Raw genomic sequence first — 17,745 nt, 5'->3', positions numbered from 1 at the left:
AATAGTATATGTAATATAGTATAGTATTATCGTAATATCTTTAATGTATGCTATCATCATTTATAAAAAATCTAATGACACAATACGTCGAATAGATTGGCTTAAAAAAAAGTCACACTGAATGTATTATATATTTAAAAAAAATAGAATACATTTCCGAAACTTTTCCTTCGGAAACTTTGATATTAAAGTAGCTCTACCCTTCGGTCGGACTACGCTGTACTTTTGGATATTTTCAGTTTTTAAATTTTTCAACTAAATTGCACTGATAGAATGATTCATTTATTTCAAACGAGATTTTTAACTATTAACGAATGAACATTTGGTGAGACCGAATAGACCCTAACCTCCAACCAAAATCCATTCGTTAACAATAACTAATTCGTTCTATCCGTGTGCATGGAAAAAATTTGAATAAATTCATACCCAGTCAGTATTATCTAAATTAAATGTCGCAAAATATTAATATTTTTTCAAACATTTCCCTCTTATAAATAAATAATAAAACTTGTTTGCAAAACGGTGGATTATTTTTTACGAGGAGTCAAAAAAATTCTTGATTTTTTCACGTCTAATGAAAACAAATTCATATTTTAATCTTTGATTACAATGGAAATGTTGATTTTCACATACGACACTGGGTTGAATCCTGATTTTTAAACATTTCTTCTTTGAAAAATCAAAACGATAATTGAATTGAGAAAAAAATAAGAATTCCGAATATAATCGATTTTTCAGCAATTTTTTTGCAGTTTTCAATAATCTTTGAATTTATTGTAAGGGTAGAGCTACTTTAATTTCGGAAATCTAATATAAGATTATTTACTACAATTGACATACNTAAAAAAAATAGAATACATTTCCGAAACTTTTCCTTCGGAAACTTTGATATTAAAGTAGCTCTACCCTTCGGTCGGACTACGCTGTACTTTTGGATATTTTCAGTTTTTAAATTTTTCAACTAAATTGCACTGATAGAATGATTCATTTATTTCAAACGAGATTTTTAACTATTAACGAATGAACATTTGGTGAGACCGAATAGACCCTAACCTCCAACCAAAATCCATTCGTTAACAATAACTAATTCGTTCTATCCGTGTGCATGGAAAAAATTTGAATAAATTCATACCCAGTCAGTATTATCTAAATTAAATGTCGCAAAATATTAATATTTTTTCAAACATTTCCCTCTTATAAATAAATAATAAAACTTGTTTGCAAAACGGTGGATTATTTTTTACGAGGAGTCAAAAAAATTCTTGATTTTTTCACGTCTAATGAAAACAAATTCATATTTTAATCTTTGATTACAATGGAAATGTTGATTTTCACATACGACACTGGGTTGAATCCTGATTTTTAAACATTTCTTCTTTGAAAAATCAAAACGATAATTGAATTGAGAAAAAAATAAGAATTCCGAATATAATCGATTTTTCAGCAATTTTTTTGCAGTTTTCAATAATCTTTGAATTTATTGTAAGGGTAGAGCTACTTTAATTTCGGAAATCTAATATAAGATTATTTACTACAATTGACATACATTAAAGTAGCTCTACCCTTCGGCCGGGCTGCGCTGTACTTTTGGATATTTTCAGTTTTTAAATTGTTCAACTAAATTGCATGGAAAAAGCTTGAAAAAATTCATACCCAGTCAGCATTATCTAAATTAAATTTCGAAAAATATTAATATTTTTTCAAACATTTCCCTCTTATAAATAAATAATAAAACTTGTTTGCAAAACGGTGGATTATTTTTTACGAGGAGTCAAAAAAATTCTCGATTTTTTCACGTCTAATGAAAAAAAATTCAGATTTTAATCTTTGATTACAATGGAAATGTTGATTTCCACATAAGACACTGGGTTAAATCCTGATTTTTAAACATTTCTTCTTTGAAAAATCAAAACGATAATTAAATTGAGAAAAAAATTAGAATTCCGCATCTAATCGAGTTTTCTCCAATTTTTTGCAGTTTTCAATAATCTTTGAATTTACCGTAAGGGTAGAGCTACTTTAAGCCCCATTGCGTAGGACATAGCACGCGAACTAATCCGGTAAGGGAAATTGAAGCTAGAAAAGTCGGTGAAAACGTTGAAGTCATCATCATTAAATCATTTTCATAAAATGTGCAATTTCAGAAAAAAATTAAACCATGAAAATTATGATCATCGACGTCGTTCAAATCATTGAAATCATCATCATCATTCAAATCATTAACATTGCCATAATTAAAGACTTGGAAACCGCTGAAGTCATCAACATCATCATCAAAATAATTAAATTCATCAAAACCAATAAATAAAAAAAAAGAATTTAAAAAAATCTAAATCATTAAAAAAAGACAATTTTTCCGGCTTCTTCAATTATTCCAAAAATTCAGAATTCTCGTTTCAATGATTATAATATTCTAATGACGTCAAAGATCTCAGAAATGTCGTCATCCCTCGAAAGAATTCAATAATGGATTTTTCACATATGCATAATGCATTCCGGCAATAATTGCAGTCATCCTATTGAGAACAATAAGAAAAAAATTAAACATTGCACTTCAAAACGAGCAACCGATACGCTTTTATCACTTTTTCCCCTCTTTAACACGAATTTCGTACAATTGCTGATTGTTAATGTATAGTACATAACAATGTATCCAAATTGAGAAGTGTAACAATTTTATCAATGAATTGTCTCGACAATAATTAATGCCAGACGAGAAAAAAAGCCGCTTCATTAAAAAATTCTCCTAAAATTCCGGTTTCCCCGTTAAAATTTGACCCGTGGACAGGCTGTAAAAGCTCACCACCTGAGTAACCACAGAATAATGAGGCGCGTCGTTTTTCTTTAATTACTATTGACAGGCTAACCGGAAAAATTGAAAAAAAAATTGACTTTGTCAATTGAAATGTCTAAAAAATTATAAAAGTTTTTAGAACAAGATATTTTCCAAAATCCCTACAGAAAACAAATTATTTCGAACAGATGAATTATTTTTTCCCATGTTAAATGAAATTGTTCATGATGCCACGTTGCCGGAAACTCCCAAAACGCGCTCGGGCAGTGTAGAGTGAATTCGGCAACGCTAAAGCCGAAATAGCACGGCGACGAATCCCCGCCGAGGTGACCAATCGCAGGGTCGCGTTTTGTGACCAGATTAGGGTCAAGGTGTTTCGGTTGATAAGTCAAAATAATGAAAAAAAAAAATTGGAAAATTCGTGGGAGAAATTTCTAACTATGCTGCATTCTTGAGAATTCTTGTACATTTTCTTTAGGTCTCAGTTTCGAGAAAAAAAATAATGAAATTTGGATGTTTTTGTAACCCCTCCAGCTATAACCTCCGAGATTACCCCACTCTCAATTAGGGAAATTTCCATGGCACCCAAAGAAATAATGAACTATTGAGGAAAAACTAGTGGGTGATAAATCAAATCTTTCTTGAGAACACCTATGAGTTTCAGCTTTTTTTCAGATTACATAAGAAAGTTATTTGAACAAATGATTCGGAAAATTATTAGTTTCGGGGCAATTACGCCCTCACGCGCAGGCGCGTGATTTGAATGTCAGTGAGCATCATGGGAAAGGAATGGGTTGGACCATGGAACTGAGAGAGAGAAAACACTCGACCGGTTTACCAACTCGAAACGCATTTTAATATTATTTCAATAATTAAAATAGCATCCAATAAAAATTATTTGACACCCGTAGGTGATGAGAATAAAATCAATCAATCTGATAAGCAAAATCAATATCAAAAAATGTTCAAATGCACACTTAAATAGTTACTTGAAAATTGGATAATTTCGTGCTCAGCGATTGAATCAGGGCTCGAGAACAATAAGACTCCCTTCCGTTTCACCCTCCCATGATCTACACACGAAACACTTCAATGAGATTTGAAGTCTAGAAAAAAGGGGATAGATTTGAGAAATTGATTTTCGTAACGGCTATCATTGATTGGATGATGACAAATTGATTGTTCCTAGGGAAAATTTCTACAATCAATAATTCATTAATTTTATTTTTATCAATTAAAAAAAACGAATAATATGAAGTGGGGCATTTCATTGGAGAAAAATACTCTTCGTCTATTCTATAAACTCTGCTGAGGATTTCCCCTAGAAAAAATTGCTTCAACTACTTGGATATCCTTAAGGATGTACTATACACCCTTTCGGCTAAAATTCACATTTTTTTTTCATTTTTCTGGTAAATTATTGATCGGATTGACGCGAAATAATATGCCGTTTTGGCGTTTGATCATTATTGACAGACTCACTAAGTTCCATGGTAGTGCAATCATTTTCCTGCATGTTTTCTAAAGTTTTGTGAATTTCCGAAAAGTTTTAGAAAAAACGCAGGAAAATGATTGCACGATCGTAAAATTTCGGGAGTCATTAAGTAATAATAAAACTCATAAACGGTATATTTTTTCAGGCCAATCCGATCAGCAATTACCAGAAAAATTCAAAAAACGTGAATTTTTGCGAAAAGGGTGTATCACATCCTTAAGCTTTTTCCAGTTCACATAATATATTTCAATAATTTCATCCTCAAAAAAAAAATGCCCAAAATATCCCTATTATGATTTATCGACATTCTCATCTTGAAATATTATTGAGACACTCATGTCCCGACATTCTGACGTTCGCTAGTATTTCCCGAGAATTAGATGTTTGTAAATATCTCTGTTGCTATTGCTTCGATAGACAATTTACCTGAAACCCAACGAGAATAAATCAACTCCTAAAAAACATCTGAATAAAGTTCATTTCCTCAAGGAATTTTCTCACCCGTGTTATCCCTCGTCCTTCCTCTCCCTCTCATTGACATTAACTCAAGGTCACTCCCGTCCCCTCTCACTCCCACTCCACTCTAATTTTTGCATCTTCGTGGAACTGGTTACGCTTGAGGTATAAATTTCGGGGGAGGGGGAGGGTCACTTCCCATATAGCGCCCACCCCCCTCCCCCCTCTAGAGCTGAGGAGGTTGTTCTCAGTATTGCATAAAAAGAGGAGTGGGTGAGTGAGTGAGTTAGAAAAAAAAATCTGGCGCGCTTGGCGAATATACCTACTGAGCGGAATACGGAAAATAACGACAGTTGATGCCGAACCACTTATCGGCACACAACGCACATTTGCGCTGTCGGATATCGAGTGGTGGATAGTCAATGTTGGCGGTCATAACGTCCTGTTATTCGAGTTTTGGTTGAGAGGAAAAATAGGGATACGGACAGAGGATAAAGGTAATTTCCTTGGGCAAGGGCAAGAACCTTGCGAGTGATAGTGCCACTTGGAAACTGGTTTTCCACGGGTCCTTGGGGTTGGTTGGGGACTTAAGGAGGATTCGATGCGAGAAGGTGCAGTGGTAACGAGGATTTCAGGGGGACAGTGAGTTTTTCGGGATTTTACAACAGTTGTTGGAGTGATTTTGGGGATATCCTGCGAGAGATTGTGGAAATCATAATGTTTTTTTGAATATTCTTTGATTTCATAACTCGAACACGTTTTTTTTTTCAATCCAAATTTTTATTTGATGAAAAAAAATGAAAAAAATAATTTTGGAAACGGCTGATTTTTCAATCCAATTTTTTCCGTGGAAAATTTTTATTGAAAAACAATCTGAAAAATGATTTTTTTTTCAATCCAATTTTTTCTTCGATGAAGAAAAAATAATTGTCATTTATTTCATTTGACAGAAAAAAAAGAAATTTTTTTTGCCTTCAAGTCGTTATGGTTACGAGTTTGTCAATTGATGAATCAAAAACATTTTTTTTTTCAATCCAATTTGTTTTCGATGAAAAAATGTTATAAAAAAAAAATCTTGAAAATGATTTTTTTTTCAATCCAATTTTTTCTTCGATGACGGAAAAATAGTTGTCATTTATTTCATTTGACAGAAAAAGAATGAGAACTTTTTTTTGCCTTCGATTTGTTATTTTTACAATTTTTTCAATTGAACAAAATGTAGATTTAACATTTGGAAGATTATTTTTAATAATGCCCATTAAAATTTGATTTACAACTTGTGTATAAGCTATCGATAATGAAACTCTTAACCAATAGTCACTTGTTGGTCAATAGTTGGAGTTTAGTGAACTATAGCCTGTCATTAATGTCGACGAATACGCATTCGTGGATCAATCACCGAAACATTTATGCAGGTTTCAACGAAACCATAGGAGATACATTCGTGTTAACATTACGTGACTCTTCACAATTAGTTTCGCTGGGGGATAATTCGTATAATCGCGTTGCTCTGATAGTAATTGTAGTAACATTCTCCGTAAATTCAGCATTTTATATTTTCCATTATTTCGTTTTTTAATTTTTTTAGATTTGAACGTCAGTTTCAAACAATATTTTCAACTCTCGACATTAATTATTGATGATTAATAATTGTTTATAATTATTGTTCATTTCCCATAATTTGGATGAAAAAAAAAGTAAAAATGAGTTTTTTCCTTTCATTTTTGCTGCTAGATAATTAATTTATTTCTGCAATTGATAATTAATTTATTTTGGTTATTGTAAAAATTGAAAATTCATTTTTTCTTCCCATAATGACTATAATTATTCTACCCTCATTATTTCTATTAATCCAAACCTCTGAAGTAAGACAACGAGTCATAAGAGATACCATTCAATCTCCAACCGGCATTCGTGCATGAGTTAATGCGGAAGTAGGTCACATGATATTTCGTGAATCTGCTGTGGATCGACGTGTCTATCCCCGATAATTCCATCAATATTATTTTTCGCGTCTCTACCCCAATTGCTCGCATCAAAATCCTAATTAAAAAAAGAAATTGAAAACGTTTTCCTTTTACACTTCCATCGGAATGTCCAGCAAATTTCCGATTCCAAACCCTGGTCATGAACCCATTTTGCCCCATCCGTTGCCGAGATATTAAAACTCGAAATTTTCCGAAAAAAATTCGATTATTTTCAAATGGCGGGGTAAAATGGATTCCGGACGAGTGTTTTGACTCAATGAATTGTTTATAATTCCAATTATAGTCCCAATTTATCAGCTGTTGAATTTTCTTACTGCACTAAAATAATTTGCCCATTCAATAAAATTTTAATCATAATTACAATTCAATTCCTTCTAGAACACACTTTGGAGTATGAATTTTTGGAATTCAATGTTTGTTGTTACTCTGGTAAAAGTGCCCACACTGTTATCAATATTTCGTTAGTTCACAAGGTAATTCAGTTAATCTGTCGTTCACCTCATCAATATAATTCCGCGTTTAGAATATTGTCATCTCGTGTTTTTAGCGCCAAATTAAAAATTAAAATTTCATTTTTGTCACATTCATGGACGCGTAGCTTACAGCCGTTAAGACAAAAAATATTGTTCGTCGTATGGCCTAAATAGTATATTTCGTCATTAGGGGGAAAAAAAATTTTTTCCCGCTTTGCTCCGCGGGAGGAAAATCTGCGTTTCCGCCTACGCCGTGACGAAAAATACCGTTCTCCCCACGGGAGGTAAAATAAAGGACCTTTACCCACGTGCTTACCACCCTCGCCTTCCCTTGGTGGGAAATATACTATTCTGGCGAACATGAGTTTGCAATCATATGAGCTAGAAATTAGTATATGCCAGGGCGAGTGCCATGGGGTTTTTTACTCGCGTGGAGTTGGCGTCTGAGCCGAAGGCGAGGACTGGCCAACCACGCGAGTAAAAAAACCCATGGCACTAGGCGCGAACGATATTGTTTCGTAGTGATTTTCACTTTTACGAGTTTGGGGAAGGGCCAATACCAATCCCCGGATGAGGAAAAGTGAAGATCAGTACGGAAAAGTTCTTTTAGGCCGTATGACGAACTAGTATATTTCGCGTCGAGTGCCACTGGGGTTTTCGACGAGTGTAAGGTTGGTACGCCGAGCCGAAGGCGAGTCGTGCCAATCACAAGACTCGAAAACCCCTGTGGCACTAGGCGCGAACGATATTTTTCCGTAGTGACTTTCACTTTCGCCAGTTCGGGGAAGGGTCAGTGCCAATCCCGACTGGGGAAAGTAAAGATCAGTATGGAAATAGTATATTTCGTTACGAGTGCGGAAAAGAGTTGTTTGGCTCGTGGGAGGTTTATAGCACGAGTCGAAGGCGAGTGACATAATCCCACGAGCCAAAAAACACTTTTCCCACGAGTATCGAACGATATTTTTCATCACAATGTGTGGAAAAGGGATGTTTTGAAAAAGTAAAAAGTTACTTTTTCGCACAGCGTGATGAAAAATATTTTTTGTCATAACGGCTCTAAGCAGTGATGCCTTACAGCCGGAATGAAAAAAAAAATTTTTCTAGCTCATATGATGGCAGCCCGAGCCGAAAGCGAGGGAAGAAACTCATATTCGCCAGAAAATTTTTTTTCGGCCTAGGGACGAAATATACTATTGGAATATTGAATCACAGATCCTTTTTATTCATATCAGAATGTTGTATTTGAATATTAACATTCAAAATGTCAAATTTCACCGGTTTTCCGTTGCACGGGTTAACTTGCCAACGCGGCCATCGCCCGAGGGCCTTTAGCCAGGGAATGTTGAATGTGGAGTGGGATTTTTCACTTGGAAAATCTGTGGAATATTCGGTTTGAAAGTTGTGTTAAATTTTCAGATGAATATTATGTGAAAATTTGTGATGAAAAATTGGTGTGGAATTTTGGTCCGGCCGGGGCTCGAACCTGGGAGCTTGGGGTTGTGAATCTCATGCTGCTACCAAGTGTGCCACACAGTCGGGTTATTAACATTATTTATTTTTCACTACATTGCATTCAGATTCTCCTATCCCTAACGTCAAAAATATGAAATGATCTCATAATTCTAGCTGTTAATTCTAATCAACTTTGTTCGAAGAAAACCTTAGTACACGCAATTTTCAGAAAGTAGGATTATTAGATTCTCCTCAGATCTAAATGATTTGGACAATTCAGTAGCGAAGCGGTAAACCGGGGGGTGAGTCAATTTTACTTTTGGCCAGTTTTTGATGAATATCTCGGAATCTCAGAGAGATAGCAAAATTTTCCTCACGACCTTTTTTATAATTTCAATTGGCTCTACAAAAAAGGCTGTGACAAAAATTTGTCTATCTCTTTTAGATTCCGAGATATTCGTCAAAAACTGGCCAATAGTCAAAATCGACTTCACCCGGTTTACCGTTTCGTTACTGAATTATGATTCGTTTATTCATGTTTCATAGAGTATTTAATGAAACATGATCCGTTTATTCATGTTTCATGGTATGGTATTCAATTTTCCTCTGTTTATCAGGCGGGCTTCCCGAGTGGAAATTCAAATTAGAATAGAATAAGAGACTGACCAGTAAAAACAGATTTTGATCAATTTTGGATCAGAAATGTAACGCTTGTTTGGGTCTATGCCTGGTCAAAATTCTAGGATTCGATCTTCCTGAACAGTACCGGATCCGATACGGATCTAGTCGAGATTTGACTGATCAGAATAGGATCACAATTCACTCCGCCACAATGGATACAGATACTCCATTCAGAATCTCATCAGATCCTGATCCGAAAGTCTAATCAATAAACTCTGACCAGTATGGAACCTAAAACTAATGTAAATCCAAACTAACTGAGTGAAATTTCCACTCGGGTTCATGAAAATTCGACGTAAGACGATTGCACTCATGAAAACCGCCGTGCTCTCTCCATTCGTTCGAGATACGCGCCGCGTTCGAGCTCTCATTTTCGATTCAAGATATTGTCAATACTTTTTTTTAGAAAGGAAAGGAAAAAATATTGAAATATTTAAAAAACTGAAATTATAAAAATAAATATACTTCTATTGCCCTCTAATCGCCAATTCTTTTGCCCACGATAATCATCACGACGATTTAAAGGAAAACCTCATCACTAATGCCGCAGGGTCACAGTTAGTTAACCGCACGACAATGACAATTCCAATGATGCAACGTTTCGCAAAGAAAAAAACAACGTCAGCCGTAGTTATTTATTCTTCCAACATGATATAAATCTTTGTACAGTAACTGCATTAACATTCACCGATTGTGTCCACTGCATGCAACGAAATGCGATATAAAAAATCCTCGCTTACACGGGAATGACGAAATGATGACGATAATATCGGTTTCCGTGAGATTTTCACGGAGAAAAATGTTCAGTAAAAATTACGGAACTCACAATTCGCTCACCGATTACGGAATCGACTCAGAAAATTTAAGTGACGGTAGGGTAAGTACCCAGTAGATGGACACTGCCCTATAAATGGACGAGCTACTTTTGGATAGGAAATTACGAAAAAAAATACTGAAATGTGAATTGTTGCCTTGAATTTTCATTAACTGTTGTGATTCTTAACCCCTGAGTGACGATTTTTTTTTGGATCATTCTTTTCAATTGCTAAAAAACAAACGTCCATCTACTGGGCTATCATAATTTTTCACAGGAGATTCAGGTAAAAATTACGGAACACTCTGCACGGAGAGAAATATTCAATAAACATTACTAGAAAAAAGACGTAAAAATTACGTTTCGAAACGTAATCTGGGAGCGGAGTAAAATTCAATAAAAAGTGTCAATCGTCACTTAAATTCTACGATCTGTTCCGTAAAAATTACTCATCTGTTCGACGCCTCACGGCTAGCCATGAGTCACCGTGAGGGGGAGATTTTAACAACACGTTCCGTAATTTTTCCGGAACTTTTCGTAAAAATTCTTAAACATCCAAGAATTTTCATGTTCTGAGGCATAATAAGTCTTGAAGTTTCTGTTAGATTTTACAAGTTCCAGAAAAATTACGTGACTTTTTCGTATTTTTTCGGTGACAGACCCGAAAATTTACTGAACGTTTCAGATTTATTCTCTTATATTCTTATAGAAATTGACTGAATACGATTCTCGCTTGCGGATTACGTGAAATGGTCCGTCATTTTTCTTGAATATTTCTCTCCGTGTGGAAAAATTCCGTGACAGTTACGTAAAAATTCCTACAATCACATTTCGCTCCAGAATTACGCAAAAGATTCGTAATTTTTATTGAATATAATTCTCTCCGAGAATTGAGAGGAAAACCGTGAACAGGAAAATTTATTTTCATCATCACAAGTTGGATGGAAGTCATTGCCGATGGCGAGATGAACGTGTTGTAAACCTTCATGATCTCCTAATGATTATGGATTCAGCAATGACAATAAATTACTTTTTATTGAGAGAATGAGAGCTATGAAATGATAAAGTGTCGTAATTGAATCAATGGGTTTCATTGATAAGTTGAAGCGGTATTTCTCGATGCCAGTGGAGGATTTTTTTTTCATGATTAATGATTGTGGAAAAATGGCAGGGTTTTATCAAAAAAAAAAAGTTCAAAGTTTTTTTTTTATTTGTTTATGACTGATGCGAATATTTTTGTATTTTTTTATCCATCCACTTTCATGTATTCTTTTTTGCGTTTTTTCCTGTCTTCTTTATGTTTCTAGTTTTATAAGTCGATATGTTTTTGCGTTTTATTAAAAAAAATATCTAATTGCAGTCTAATTACCCCTAATTGTTTTTTTTTATTTAGCACAAAACCAGTAATTTTATACAGCTTTTCATACAAAAAAAAAGAAAGAAAAACAAATAAAACAAAAATTTTTTTTTCGTTTACAATACTTCAACATTCTAGGTTTCGTCATCAGGTAAAACAATTTGTTGAATCTCAAGAAGAAATTAAACATTGATTTTACAGACTCTGAGAAAATCGGAGACAATTTGAATACATTTTAGATTTAATTTTTTAAAGGTGGAATCGCTTACCCCCTAATTGTAAAATTATCAGTAGTAATATCCCGAGAGCTTTAAAATGATCGGGTATTTCTCGATAGCTTCGTTGCAAACAAATGCGAGTGTAAAGTCAGGTAGGTTTAAAAATCCCGAGCGCGAAGCGCGAGGGTTTTTTTTACAAAACTTGACACGATCGTTTGTTTGCAGGGAAGGTTGAGGGAAATACCAGATGCATTTTGAAACTCGAGGGGTATTTGGAAGAGTATTTCCTCCATCGGAATTTCGGTCAGTGGAGGGCAGCATTTGATGTCAATGTGGTACAACCTACACATTCGCATTTCAATTATTTTGCTTATTCTCCCTTAGCAACGTGCCGTGGTTTTATCAACTTTTACCGATATAAACCCGTAAAGGTTGTACCACGTGACACCAAATGCGGCCCTCCTATTGGCCCAGATTCCGATGAGGGAAATACTCAGTAGTAATATCCCAAGAACTTCAAAATTATCGGTTATTTCCCGATAGCTTCGTTGCAAACGAATGAGGGTGTCAAGTTTTGCAGGTTAAAAAATCCCGGGCGCTGCGCGAGGGATTTTTCTGCAAAACTTGGCACGATGGTTTCTTTGCACGGGAGTTTGAGGGAATTACCCGATTAATTTTGAATTTCGAGGGGTTTTTGTCAGCTTATTTTTTCCAATCGGATTTTGGCCAAGCAGAGTGCAGTGAACAACATCAGAAGGTGAATTGGGGAAGATTTGAACAAATTATGTTCCTATTTACTAAAGATGAACAAAACGTGAAGTTGTTTTATATCGAAATATCTCGAAACTGCCTGACCGATAATCCTTAATTCTGATTGGTCAATATGTGACACGAAGTTATTCACAAAAAAACACGCGACATTTTCAAATTCTTCAGTGACATAATTTCAAATTCTTCAGAGGTAAATTTTTTTTTCACGTCATATATCCATATAATATATATACTTTACATGTATATATATTATCGGTGAAATTAATAAATTCCGTCCTTTTATGGAGACCGATTATTTTAAAAAATTGAAGATAATTATGAAAATGAAAAATTCTTTATAGATTCTTTTACTCTACTTCGCTATTCACTTCAATCATTAGTCGAATTCTCTTTGATTCATTATCAATATTTATAAGGTATTCATGAGAAAATGAAATTCAATGAATTCCATTTCTTCATTTCAACAAATGAATAGATCAGCGCACGCGAGAGCGCGCGCATAGATCTTGTAATAGAAAAACCCGATTTCCATAGACTGTCAAATATAAGATTCTATCTGAAATGAGCCGAAAAAATGAAGAGCTAGTGCAAAATATTCAGGCAAAAAAAAAATGAAGAACTACTGCGAAATATTCAAAAGCTAGGAGGAAATATCTGAAATAAAACTATCGGGTAGCCTCAAATACTGCCCTCTGATTGGTCGAAATCCGATTAGGAAAAATAATCTCTGTAATTATCGAACTTGGAAAAAAAACCAGAAGACCTTTTCGATCGAGAATTCAATTCTCTACGAAGAAGGTCTGTAGTATTTTCCGCTAACCCCACTCATTCTCTCACTAATTCTAAGATTCTAAAAATTCCTATTTCTCAATTTTTCCAGCTGACCATCAAATGTTCTGGCGAACCTCAGGTAGAACCGAAGAATTCCGTAAAGTTGAAAAAGTACAAACAATTAGCAGAAGTGAGTAAGACGTCAAGTAATTACTGAGGTTCACCTTCAGTCAGCCTCATTATCCCCAAAGCTATTACCCATCAATCGCAAGATGAGTGAGGGATGAAAAACCGAGTCCTTGAAACACATCAATTAAAAGACATTTATAAAACGACGGAGAACGTCTGAAGCGTAATTTCCTCACTCAAAGACGACTCATAGATCCTTGAGCCGCAATGTATCAGCGAACGGTTCAGATTAATCTCCCAAAAGCGCATACCATTGACGTAGAGTTCAAGGATGTCATCTGGGAAGTGCGAACCGGTTTCCGTAAACCAAAGAAACCAGTACTGAAAGGTGTCAGTGGTTGCTTCAAATCTGGGGAACTCACGGCGATTATGGGACCGTCGGGAGCTGGAAAGTCTTCCTTGCTCAATCTTTTGACTGGTACTTGATCTTATTCGATAAATATCTCCGAAACTAATGAATGCTGTTGAAAACATCAAAAGATCACTTTCATCTGAAATTTTCCGGACTGCAAAAAAAATCTGTCCCGTGAGGATCTAAATTTAGGGCGGATGTGGGAGGTGTTGTTACAGGATTGGCCGGAAAACAATAAGACATGTCACAATGTATATACATTTTACACATAACATCTTCACTAATATACTCTTAGAAACAAGAATTCAGTAGCGAAGTGATCAAACGGTTAAAGTCAATTTAGTCTTTAGTTGAGTTTTCCAGAAATATTTCCGAATTTAAGGGAGCTAACGATATTTTCGTCATAACCTTTTTTGAAGAGCGAATTGAGTGCTACTAAAAAGATTATGAGAAAAATTTTGCTATATCCCTTAGATTTCGAGATATCCATTGAAAACTGGCCAATAGCTAAAATCGACTTAAACCGCTTGACCACTTTGCTACTGAATTGATTGTTGTCTTGTGGCATTTTGCTTATTACAACCATAAATTTTCCCAATCTTCATATTCCCCACAAAAAAAAATACTTTTCTGTACTGCTTCTCATGATTTCTCGTCTGGGAATTGGTATTACATAATTCCCAAACTCTAAAACTTGAAAATCACTACAGAAAAATATTGTTCCTGGACTGTTGCGATGGGGTTTTTTTACTCGTGAGGTTGGCCAGTCCTCGCCTACCGCTCCGAGGCCAACGCCACACGAGTAAAAAACCCCATCGCAACAGGCCGGAAAAATACTATTTCAAGTTATTTTTCAATTGAATAAGTCATATTTTTTATGTTACCAGATTTGTCACTAGTAAGAATTTAAAATTTCCATCACTAGCTGATCATCGAAAAACACCAGATTTAGGGACAGTCACCAAAACGGCAACACTATATTGCAGTCGGCTCCGTATAACATAATGGTGGGGGAAAAGGACTTTAGTTTTCGGGGTTTTCGCGATTGTCTGACCGTTGAGCCGAAGGTACCCGACGGTGCTCGAAGATTGTCGATAGGGCCGAGCGTTTGACCGATAGATATATAGCTACGTTTCAAAGAAGATCTTCTGACCTTTTTGGCTAAACCCGATAGTTTCGGAGATATTTGCAACCAAGTTCAGTTCCGAAATTCGTATTTTACACTTCCAAATCTCTTGACTTAACGATCACCCCAGGTTTCCACGAGACCGGCTCCACAGGGACAATTGAGTACGTAACCAGTACCGGCAAGCAGAACTACAAAGACTACAGGAAGGCGTGCTGCTACATCCAGCAAGACGACCAGCTCCACGGTCTCTTCACGACGTTAGAAGCCATGAGGATGGCGGCCGACCTGAAGCTCGGCAACAGCCTGAGTCAGAAGTCCAAGGACCTGCTGATTGACGACATCCTGGAGACCCTGGACCTCATAAAGACCAAGGAGACCCGCTGCGACAGGCTGTCCGGCGGCCAGAGGAAGCGATTCTCCATCGCCCTGGAGCTAATCGACAATCCTCCGGTGATGTTTCTGGACGAGCCGACCACCGGTCTCGACTCATCCTCGACCCTGCAGTGCATCGCGATGCTGCAGCACCTTGCACGAGGCGGCAGAACGATCGTCTGCACAATCCACCAGCCGTCGGCGGCCATCTACGAGATGTTCGATCACATCTACCTCGTGGCCGACGGCCACTGCATGTTCCAAGGATCCCCCGCCAACACAGTCCCCTACTTCGGCAGCATCGGCCTTCATTGTCCAAAATACCACAATCCCGCTGACTACATGATCGAAGTTGTCAGCAAGGAGTACGGAAACTTCAGCGAACAACTGATAGCCGCAGCCTCAGGGACCAAATCCTGGAGATCTGGCTACATAAAGAAAGCTTTCCTCGTCACCAGCTTCTCCCGAAAGAACATCGAGCAGAAAGCTGTGGTAATAGTCACTCCCCCCTCCGAGTGCCTCAGGTTCTCAGTCCTCTTCAGAAGGTGTATAATACAGCTGTACCGAGACTGGACAGTCACCCATCTTAAGATAGTCCTTCATTTATTGGTCGGAGTTCTTCTCGGGCTGTTCTACGCTGACGCCGGGGCCAATGGCTCTAAGACCGTCAACAACTGCGGCTTTCTCATGGTGACCGTCGTTTATCTGTGCTACACTAGCATGATGCCGGCTGTTCTCAGGTTTCCGTCGGAATTGCCTGTCGTTAAGAAGGAAAAGTTCAATAATTGGTATCAATTGAGGACCTACTACATGGCGCATCTCATTGCTAATCTTCCCGTTCAGATGCTCTTCGCTTTCGTCTACTCATCGGTCTCCTACTTCATGAGCTCACAGCCTCAGGACTGGAGCAGGTTCTTCATGTTTCTGATGAGCGCCACGTCGACGACCATCATCTCCGAGAGCTTTGGCCTGCTCCTCGGGACCACCCTCAACCCCATCAATGGCACCTTCTTAGGGGCCATCGCCTGTTGCATGTTGCTGCTCTTCGCTGGATTCTTTGTATTCTTCAAGCACATGCCTGCCTTCATGTATTATGTCACCTATCTGAGCTACATGAGGTACGCCTTGGAGGCACTGGTACAATCGATCTATGGGTATGATCGAGAGAAATTGCCGTGTCCTGAGGAGGAACTCTACTGTCATTATCGGGCCCCCAGGACCATTCTTGAGGAGCTTGACATGAAGGACGTCAACTTTTGGCTGAACATTGGAATTCTTGCGGCTAATTGCGTGGTTCTCAGGGTGGTTGGGTACTGCACCCTCAGGAGGAAGATAGCCGCTTCGTGAAGGGTGAGTCAGATTTATTTTGGAAATTATTTCACGCTTGTGATGAGAGTTTCTTGGAGAAAGAGAACTTTTTAAAAACTAAAAAACTCAAAGAGAATTGGAATTTAGAGAGAAAAAAATCCGGCACCACTCAGCCGGGCTGCGAATCCGGGTCTCCCCACTGACCTATCGGGAATTCCTGAAATTCAGTTGTCCGTGATATTATTCTCCCAAAATGATTTTTTTGTCATTTCGAAAAATGACAGAATAGTATATTTCGTAACGAGTGCAAAAAACATTTTTTCACGAGTTACGAACAATATTTTTCATCACAATGTGGCAGAAATTGGACTTTTAGGTACGCGGAGCGTGCCGAAAAGTTCACTTTTCGTCGCAGCGTGATGAAAAAAATGTTTTGTCATGAAATATTTTTTGTTATGACAAAAAATATTGTTCGTCATACAGCCTTAAAAAGCTTTTCTAGCTCATATGATTGCATAGTATATAGCTCATGTTCGCCACAATAGTATTTTTCGTGAGAAGGCCCGGTAAACCGCGATCTAACCGAGCGAAGCGAGGTTAGATTCTTCTGACGAAAAATTGCATTCATCACACGGTCCAAAAGTATTTTCTGACGAATGTGGCTTTGTAGGCCGAGCTGAAGGCGAGGCCTATAATCACATTCGTCAGAAAATACTTTGTGGACCTTGTGATGAAAATAACTATTTCCGGGCTGCTCCGATGGGGTTTTTTACTCGTGCGGCGTTGGCGTTCGAGCCGAAGGCGCGGACTGGCCAACCACACGAGTAAAAACACACGAGTTTGGGAATTATGCAATACCAATTCCTAGACGAAAAATCATGAGAAGCAGTACAGAAAAATTTTGTTTCGGTCTAATGACGAAATATACTATTAGAAGCGCAAGGCTGCGCTTTTCGATTAAGAATAATCAACATTAAGTTAAGAGAGACCGGTACACAAAAATCTGTCGGTCGTATTAAACGGGTCCAAATATGCTGAACAAAAAATTCCAATCATAGTTTTTGATCGGAAATTTTGAGAATTTTCCGAAAATTATGGCCTGCCCCCCCCCCCCCCCCCCCCCCC

At 37.1% G+C, this 17,745-nt stretch overlaps 1 protein-coding gene across 3 annotated transcripts in view; it reads left to right on the top strand.

Moving 5' to 3' along the window:
• Positions 1-5,059: 5,059 nt before the first annotated feature.
• The window catches only part of LOC107037013 (ATP-binding cassette sub-family G member 4), a 14,336-nt gene continuing 1,650 nt past the window's right edge, over positions 5,060-17,745 (top strand). For 2 of the 3 annotated variants that reach the window (XM_015255321.1, XM_015255319.1), the window contains exons 1-3: positions 5,060-5,242; positions 13,380-13,877; positions 15,068-16,662. In XM_015255321.1, coding sequence (XP_015110807.1) covers positions 13,667-13,877; positions 15,068-16,659 — 1,803 coding nt within the window. In that variant the 5' untranslated portion in view covers positions 5,060-5,242; positions 13,380-13,666 and the 3' untranslated portion in view covers positions 16,660-16,662. The other variant, XM_015255320.1, reaches the window with a different exon arrangement.

Source organism: Diachasma alloeum, unplaced genomic scaffold, assembly GCF_001412515.2.
Source record: "Diachasma alloeum isolate Michigan unplaced genomic scaffold, Dall2.0 Dall_scaffold_00213, whole genome shotgun sequence".
NCBI lineage: Eukaryota > Metazoa > Arthropoda > Insecta > Hymenoptera > Braconidae > Diachasma > Diachasma alloeum.
Note: the sequence above shows the minus strand (reverse complement) of the source record. Positions and strands in the feature narration are given on the sequence as shown.